We start from the raw sequence: 8679 nt of genomic DNA, 5'->3' as shown, positions 1-8679 counted from the left end.
TTGACTGGAGTCCACCTGTGGTAAATTCAATTGATTTGACATGATTTGGAAAGGCACACACCTGTCTATATAAAGTCCCACAGTTGACAGCGCATGTCAGAGCAAAAACCAAGCCATGAGGTCGAAGGAATTGTCTGTAGAGCTCCGAGACACGATTGTGTCGAGGCACAGATCTGGGGAAGGGTACCAAAACAGTTCTGCAGCACTGAAGGTCCCCAAGAACACAGTGGCCTCCATTATTCTTAAATGGAGGAAGTTTGGAACCATCAACTTTGGAACCTAGAGCTGGCCGCCTGGCCAAACTGAGTAATTGGTGGAGAAGGGCTTTGGTCAGGGAGGTGACCAAGAACCCAATGGTCACTCTGACAAAGCTCTAGAATTCCTCTGTGGAGATGGGAGAACCTTCCAGGACAACCATCTCTGCAGCACTCCACCAGTCAGGCCTTTATGTTAGAGTGGCCAGACGGAAACCACTCCTCATTAAAAGATACATGACAGCCCGCTTGGAGTTTGCCAAAAGGCACCTAAAAGACTCTCAGACCATGAGAAACAAGATTATCTGGTCTGATGAAACCAAGATTGAACTCTTTGGCCTGAATGCCAAGCGTCACGTCTGGAGGAAACCAGGCACCATCCCTATGGTGAAGCATGGTGGTGGCAGTATCATGCTGTGGGGATGTTTTTCAGTGGCAGAGACTGAGAGACTAGTCAGGATCGAGGGAAAGATGAACGAAGAAAAGTACAGAGAGATCCTTGACGTACTATACACCTGTACACATGGATTTTGTGCTGTATATATGTGGTAGTGGTGGAGTAGGGGCCTGAGGGCACACAGTCTGTGAATGTATTGTAATGTTTTTAAAATTGTATAAACTGCCTTAATTTGGCTGGACCCCAGGAAGAGTAGCCTTGGCCTTGGCAGCAGCTAATGGTGATCCATAATAAATACAAATAGAAATCTTGTTTTTATTTTAGCATTTCAATGGCAAAGGAAATGTCGGTCTTGTCATACTGTTAACCTGTTGACTACAATCAGTTGTAACAGGACTAAAATGTTAAAAGAAAAATACTCAACTTTGAAGTAAAATCACTTTAATATACAGTACAATGGTCTATGTTTGTCAATGTGTTGTTGCATATTTCTAAAGTGGTGTTGGCGCATATACATTTCTGGCAACCATTCCTTGTTACACAGGAGTGAAAATATCTGAATCCTCATATTTTTCTACAATATATACCAAACAATTTAACATGGTACAAAAACATCATAGGCAATAGTATTCACTTCAATTGCACAGTTTTCACATGTTGCGTTAAATATAAAAAATGAATAACATTGTCATTTTATTTTCACTGATCTGCACATCCTACACCACATCTTCAAAGTGAGAGACAAAATGTAGAAATGTTCTAAAATGAATTTCTGCTTGAATGCATACATATTCACCCCCTTTGCATCTCTTTGTGTAACAACATTTGTTCATGTTATTTCAGAATAAATACCCATCTTTGCAAGGTCCCTCAGTTGGTTAATAGATTTCAAGCAAATATTTAACCTCGAAGCTACCCTGGAGCTTTCAGAACATCCATGAACAGATGTATAGGCAAGTACAGATCAGAAGAGGGTCAAGTTAATCATTAAGCTGTGAATGATTTATCACATCACCCATACGACACAAAGATCTGTCCATCTATCCTAACTGAGCTGCCGGAGAGGAAGGTAATGCAATGTCACCGCGAGGCCATGGTGATTGTGAAATAGCTAGAGTTCCTTGGCTCAGATGGGGGAAAAAAAGATAAACAACATTGGAGTCACTCCACAATATTAGCAGGGTCAAAAGAAAAATGGTGCAAAGCCCAGGTAAAACATATTCAGTCTGTTGAACGCCTGGATAAGAGTTTCATATTTCACCAGGACAATAACCCAGAATAAGACCAATGTTTACATACACCTTAGCCAACTACATTTAAACTCAGTTTTTCACAATTCCTGACATTTAATCCAAGTAAAAATTCCCTGTTTTAGGTCAGTTAGGATCACCACTTTGTTTTAAGAATGTGAAATGTCAGAATAATAGTAGAGAGAGAACGATTTATTTCAGCGTTTATTTATTTCATCACATTCCCAGTGGGTCAGAAGTTTGCATACACTCAATTAGTATTTGGTAACATTGCCTTTAAATTGTTGATCTTGGATCAAACGTTTCGGGTAGCCTTCCACAAGCTTCCCACAATAAGTTGGGTGAATTTTGGCCCATTTCTCCTGACAGAGCTGGTGTAACTGAGTCAGATTTGTAGGCCTCCTTGCTCGCACAAGCTTTTTCAGTTCTGCCCACAAATTTTCTATAGGATTGAGGTCAGGGATTTGTGATGGCCACTCCAATACCTTGACTTTGTTGTCCTTAAGCCATTTAGCCACAACTTTGGAAGTATGTTTGGGGTCATTGTCTATTTGGAAGACCCATTTGCGACCAAGCTTTAACTTCCTGACTGATGTCTTGAGATGTTACTTCAATATATCCACATACTTTTCCTACCTCATGATGCCATCTATTTTGTGAAGTGCACCAGTCCCTCCTGCAGCAAAGCACCCCCACAACATGATGCTGCCACCCCCGTGCTTCACAGTTGGGATGGTATTCTTCGGCTTGCAAGCCTCCCCCTTTTTCCTACAAACATAACGATGGTCATTATGGCCAAACAGTTATATTTTTGTTTCATCAGACCAGAGGACATTTCTCCAAAAAGTACGATCTTTATCCCCATGTGCAGTTGCAAACCGTAGTCTGGCTTTTTTTATTGGAGCAGTGGCTTCTTCCTTGCTGAGCGGCCTTTCAGGTTATGTCGATATAGGACTCGTTTTACTGTGGATATAGATACTTTTGTACCTGTTTCCTCCAGCATCTTCACAAGGTCCTTTGCTGTTGTTCTGTGATTGATTTGCACTTTTCGCACCAAAGTACGTTCATCTCTAGGAGACAGAACGTGTCTCCTTCCTGAGCGGTATAACGGCTGCGTGGTCCCATGGTGTTTATACTTGCGTACTATTGTTTGTACAGATGAACGTGGTACCATCAGGCGTTTGGAAATTGCTCCCAAGGATGAACCAGACTTGTGGAGGTCTCCAATTCGTTTTCTGAGGTTTTGGCTGATTTCTTTTGATTTTCCCATGATGTCAAGCAAAGAGGCACTGAGTTTGAAGGTAGGCTTGGAAATGCATCCACAGGTACACCTCCAATTGACTCAAATCATGTCAATTAGCCCATCAGAAGCTTCTAAAGACATGATTTTCTGGAATTATCCAAGCTGTTTAAAGGCACAGTCAACTTAGTGTATGTAAACTTCTGACCCACTGGAATTGTGATACAGTGAATTATAATTGAAATAACCTGTCTGTGAACAATTGTTGGAAAAAATACTTGTGTCATGCACAAAGTAGATGTCCTAACCGACTTGCTAAAACCGACTTGCTAAAACCGACCTAACCGACTTGCTTAACAAGAAATTTGTGGAGTGGTTGAAAAATGAGTTTTAATGACTCCAACCTAAGTGTATATAAACTTCCGACTTTAACTGTATCTTATAAGAGTTTAATTCGGGAGATAGTAACTCGTAAAATATGTTTTCCCCCTGGTGCCCCAAGTTACTGAGTTAATTGTTACATGAGTAATTTAATCACGTACTAATTAAATAATAATTCATTGATTTGATAAGATAACAGTCATCGCATTAATGATAGTCACGTCACAACAACGGATAAGACAGTTTAATAGTTTATAGACGCATGTCTGAAAATGTCGGCACAATCAGAATGTGGACAGGATCAGGATGCATGTTTGAACCAGGTATAAACGGGGCTTGAGTGCCCTAGCCTAGTATCAGTTCTGACTTAAATCTGCATCAAAATCTGTGACAGTACTGTGACAGCAAATTTGGTGGAGACATTCAAAAAGTGGGTAAAACTGCCGCTGAAAGTGCTTCCACCAAGTATTGACTCTGGGGTGTGAATAAATACCTTTTTTGAAAGGTTGTTGTGAATAAAAATCCCAATTTAATGAATTTTTCCATCTAAATGTAAGGCAAGTAATAGAAAACAGTGCAAGGGAGAGAATACTTTCCATAAGTACTGTACACACAGTGATAGCTGCATCATATGTCCACCATTTTTCTCAAAACATATTACTAGAAATATCAACTCTGTCCTAGACATTTTACAAAGTGAGATATATCAACACAACAACTGCATAGAAATGACAGTCACCACATTTAAAGAGTGAGCAAAGCTAGTCTTTTCTGTCTGGATCTTGAAGTCTGATGTCCTTGATGATGAACGAAGTTTAAGGTTGAGTGCTGGGGTCTATTCCATTTATGACCTGGGGAGTACTGTCAGAGTACAGCCCGCTTAAAGGTAGACTCAGCCATATGACATCATCCTACAAACCGGGGACACTTCCTGTTTACAGACATTAACAACAACAGAGGTTCAATCTGCCAAGACTGACACTATTGGCTCTAGACTAGAGGGTTGTTTCCATTGGTCAATTATCTGTTGATTCTAAGGATAAACTTAAGGAAGGTTTTCTGTGGGGGTTTTTTATTTTAGGGAAAGGAGGATACCTAGTCAGTTGTACAACTGAATGCCTTCAACTGAAATGTGTCTTCCACATTTAACCCAACCCCTCTGTCACGACTTCCGCCCAAGTCGGTTCCTCTCCTTGTTCGGGCGGCGCTCGGCGGTCGACGTCGCCGGTCTTCTAGCCATCGCCGATCCACTTTTAATTTTCCATTGGTTTTGTCTATGTTTCCAACACACCTGGTTTTCATTTCCCAATTACTGGTCATGTATTTAACCCTCTGTTTCCCCCATGTCTTTGTGTGTGATTGTTTATTGTTAAGATCGGTACGTTTCCGGCTTTTTCCCCCCGGGTGCTGTGTTCACCCGTGTTGTGTGGCAACCATTATTGTTCGCACATTGGTTTTGTTACTTTGTGCTATTTTCTCAAGTAAAGTGAGTTGTTCACTCATATCTGCTCTCCTACGCCTGACTTCATGCACCAGCTACACGCACCGCCTGACACCCTCTGAATCAGAGCTCACAACCCCTGAGTGAATAAGGTCCAATATGTGGCAGTCTTGGCAGATTTGAATCATCAGGTTAATATTTGTAAGCAGGAAGTCGTCATGCTGTGTATGATGATGTCAAATTGCTGAGTTCACTTTTAATATTATAATTGTTGCCACCTGTATTCCACTACGGCTAGCGGAGAGGCACATGTGGCACAGCTGTGGGTTCGTCCTCTTTTCCTCCATGCCTCATACTTTCCTTCCCAGCTCTTATTCTTCCCTTCCCTCACTCACTCCGTTCAGCTCAACTGTTGGAGGGCTGTTCAGGCTTCAGCCGGATGGCCCAGGAGTTTGCAGAGACCACATTGCCACTACGATGGACGCGACAGGTGTAAGTGCCCTCGTTAAACTCGTTGGCGACGATGCGGAGGTCGCGGCCCTTCATGATGATGTAGCCGGGGATAGAGATCAGGAGCTGTTCTCCATCCTTGTACCAGCTGGAGCAAGGTCAAAGGTCATACCAGGGACGAGCACGGGGAGAGAGGAATCAATCATTCAAATGTTATGTACATACGTCCAACAACCTTTGCCAGAAACATAGTCACAGTAAAATAAGAAATACTCCCATAAAAAGACCTGACAGAGCAATGGGAGAATCTGACCATTAATTATGGTATATAGTGGTCTGAGATTTGGGCAAGCTGTCTGCCCCTGCCTCTGGATCACTTGTATTGTGTACTGCCACTACGTGCATTGGTTCCAATCCAACCAACTGTTCTAGCTCTCTCTCTCTCTCTCTCTCTCTCTCTCTCCTCTATCTTACTCTTCTCTCTCTTCTCCTTCTCTCTCTCTCTCTTCTCTCTCTCCCCTCTCTCTCTCTCTCTCTCTCTCTCTCTCTCTCTCCCTCTCTCTCTCCTCTCTCTCTCTCTCTCTCTCTCTCTCCTCTCTCTCTCTCTCTCTCTCTCTCTCTCTCTCTCTCTCTCTCCTCTCTCTCTCTCCTCCTCTCTCTCTCTCTCTCTCTCTCTCTCTCTCTCTCTCTCTCTCTCTCTCTCTCTCTCTCTCTCTCTCTCTCTCTCGTCCAATAAACACACAAAATATGATTTGTACATTACTGTATTTAGACTATTCTCTCACCTGACTTTGGGAGGCGATCTAGGATTCTTCGTCCCACAGCGGAAGCCCACAACCTTTCCACGAGGAACCATCTTGACCTTGACGTTGGCAGGCAGTGGAGTTGGCGTGGCAACGGCCTCAAGAGGCTCTACAGGAAGTGAGTGAAATACCAGGACAGTCATGATACTTCCCCCACGAGATAGGCCTAATATTCCTCTGTGGGTTTTTCTCAGTTCATCTTTCCTCAATTCCTCGCATCCTATTTCCTCTCCTCCTTCTCAAAACAAACCGGAGAAGAAGGTCTGAGGGGAGAGACCTTGGACGTTCTCCTCCAATATGGTTGAGAAAGAGGAGAGAAGATATGATGTGAGGAATTGTGTAAAGATGAGTCTATTTGGGGATAAAACACATGCCACAGAAGTGATATCAGTAGGACAAGGGAGGACACAGAACACAGAGTTGGGCAAGCGAGAGCCTGAATGTTGGCAACATAACACAAGGTTTAAGCATTTTAGTTATCCGTTTCGCAAATGTTGTCATCCAAAGCTTCTTACAAATCCAGGCAGGTCCAAAATCAAATCTATCAAAACCAGGCTAAATCCACATTTAACTATTGAGTCCTGATCCATTTGCTGGCTTAAGACAGTCCTAAAAGCATGCTGTTAAGAGGATCCCATGTAGATACATGGAGAATGCAACTTTACATTCGATTTGAAATCCAACTGGTGAACTGCAGTGTAGTTAAATTAATGTACAATCAAGAGTGGACAATATGCCTGTCTGACCATAGCAGAGGTCACATCGTCGGGCACAGTGTTTCTTCATGAAGCTCTTCCTCCTTTCGCAGAAGCCAAGGCGAGCCCATGGATCACACACGCGCTTCTTGTCCGTGCATCCTGGAATACAACACACATATAGACATTTGTGGTTGCTCTCAGTGTTTTCTTTGCGTTATGTCTTATACCTGTGAAATAAAACTGTAATTACTTGTGTATCAACAACATTGTATGAACACGTTACATAGTACTGTAGTATTTGTATTGTTATTGTGTTGTAATTGCACAATGAGTTTAGCGGGAATTGGGGGAATAGAGAATATGTTCATATAATTTTAAAACAATGTTAAAAATTACATCATTACAATACATGTATGAAATGTATATATATAAAGTCTTAATTTATCTTCGCACACAAACAAAAAAACATATTATTGATCTGAGTGTTCCTTCACCATAGAGGCGCTGGATTCCCCAGATGTCGTCCTGGGCAATGTTCCTCTGGCCCGTGTAGGTGGCATTGGGGTGCATCAGGGCCTGGGGGTCACGGGAGTGCCACAGTCCCAGGGCGTGCCCGATCTCATGAGCCGCCACCTGTACCAGGTCATTCAACCATACTCCTGGGGAAGGGAATAGACACAATTACGCAGGTACACAATTTATATCAAAGGACAAGGGGGATTGGGATCCATGGATAGAATACGTAGAGTCATTATAGACGTGATCATTGTTGAGGAAACATAAAGATTCTAGAATGGTGTGTTGGTATATACAGGTAACTGCCCAAAAAAGGGAAACACGAGTAAATGAGAGATACAAAGTATATTGAAAGCAGGTGCTTTCACACAGGTGTGGTTTTCAGAGTTAATTAAGCTATTAATATCCCATCTTGCTTAGGGTCATGTATAAAAATGCCCTGTTGCCCATTATTATGAGTACCATGGGTAGAACATGAGATCTCAGAGATTTTGAAAGAGGGGTCTCAAAGAAGCATAGGGGGTTTAAAGGGTGTGTGTGTGTGTGTGTGTGTGTGTGGTATTTCTCGTGGAAGAATGTTGTCGAAACTCTCCAATAGAGTTCCAGACACTTGTAGAACTTATGTCAGAGGCATCATGCCCACTACACAGGTGCACGTGCCACCTCAGATATGTCCTGTTAAAAAATATACATATACACTATATGTGTATAAAATCGAGCACACAGCCATGCAATCTCCATAGACAAACATTGTCAGTACAATGGTCTTACTAAAGAGCTCAGTCACTTTCAACGTGGCACCGTCATAGAATGCCATCTTTCCAACAAGTCAGTTCGTAAAATGTCTGCCCTGCTAAAGCTTCCTCGGTCAACTGTAAGTGCTGTAAAATGTGAAGTGGAAACATCTTGGAGCAACAACGGCTCAGCGGCAAAGTGGTAGGCCACACTTGGTCACAGAACGGAACCGCCAAGTGCTGAAGCATGTAGCGTGTAAAAATCGTCTGACCTCGGTTGCAACACTGACTAACGTGTTCCAAACTGCCTCTGGAAGCAACGTCAGCACAATAACTGTTTGTCTGGAGCTTCATGAATTGGGTTTCTAAGATCATCATGCACAATGCCAAGTCTCGGCTGGAGAGGTGTAAAGCTCCCCGCCATTGGACTCAGTGGAAACGCGTTCTCTGGAGTGATGAATCTAGCTTCACCACCTGGCAGTCTGACGGACGAATCTGGGTTTGGCGGATGCATA

At 42.7% G+C, this 8679-nt stretch overlaps 1 protein-coding gene across 1 annotated transcript in view; it reads right to left on the bottom strand.

Moving 5' to 3' along the window:
- Positions 1-1075: 1075 nt before the first annotated feature.
- Positions 1076-8679, bottom strand: part of mmp23bb (matrix metallopeptidase 23bb) — a 32058-nt gene continuing 24454 nt past the window's right edge. Inside the window, exons 5-8 of the mRNA XM_055879358.1 lie at positions 7409-7573; positions 6963-7073; positions 6199-6325; positions 1076-5561 (exon numbers count right to left, since the gene is read on the bottom strand). Coding sequence (XP_055735333.1) covers positions 5369-5561; positions 6199-6325; positions 6963-7073; positions 7409-7573 — 596 coding nt within the window. The 3' untranslated portion in view covers positions 1076-5368. The remainder of the gene's footprint in view (positions 5562-6198; positions 6326-6962; positions 7074-7408; positions 7574-8679) is intronic.

This window comes from Salvelinus fontinalis, chromosome 24 (genome assembly GCF_029448725.1).
Source record: "Salvelinus fontinalis isolate EN_2023a chromosome 24, ASM2944872v1, whole genome shotgun sequence".
NCBI lineage: Eukaryota > Metazoa > Chordata > Actinopteri > Salmoniformes > Salmonidae > Salvelinus > Salvelinus fontinalis.
This window is presented reverse-complemented; position numbering and strand designations above follow the sequence as displayed.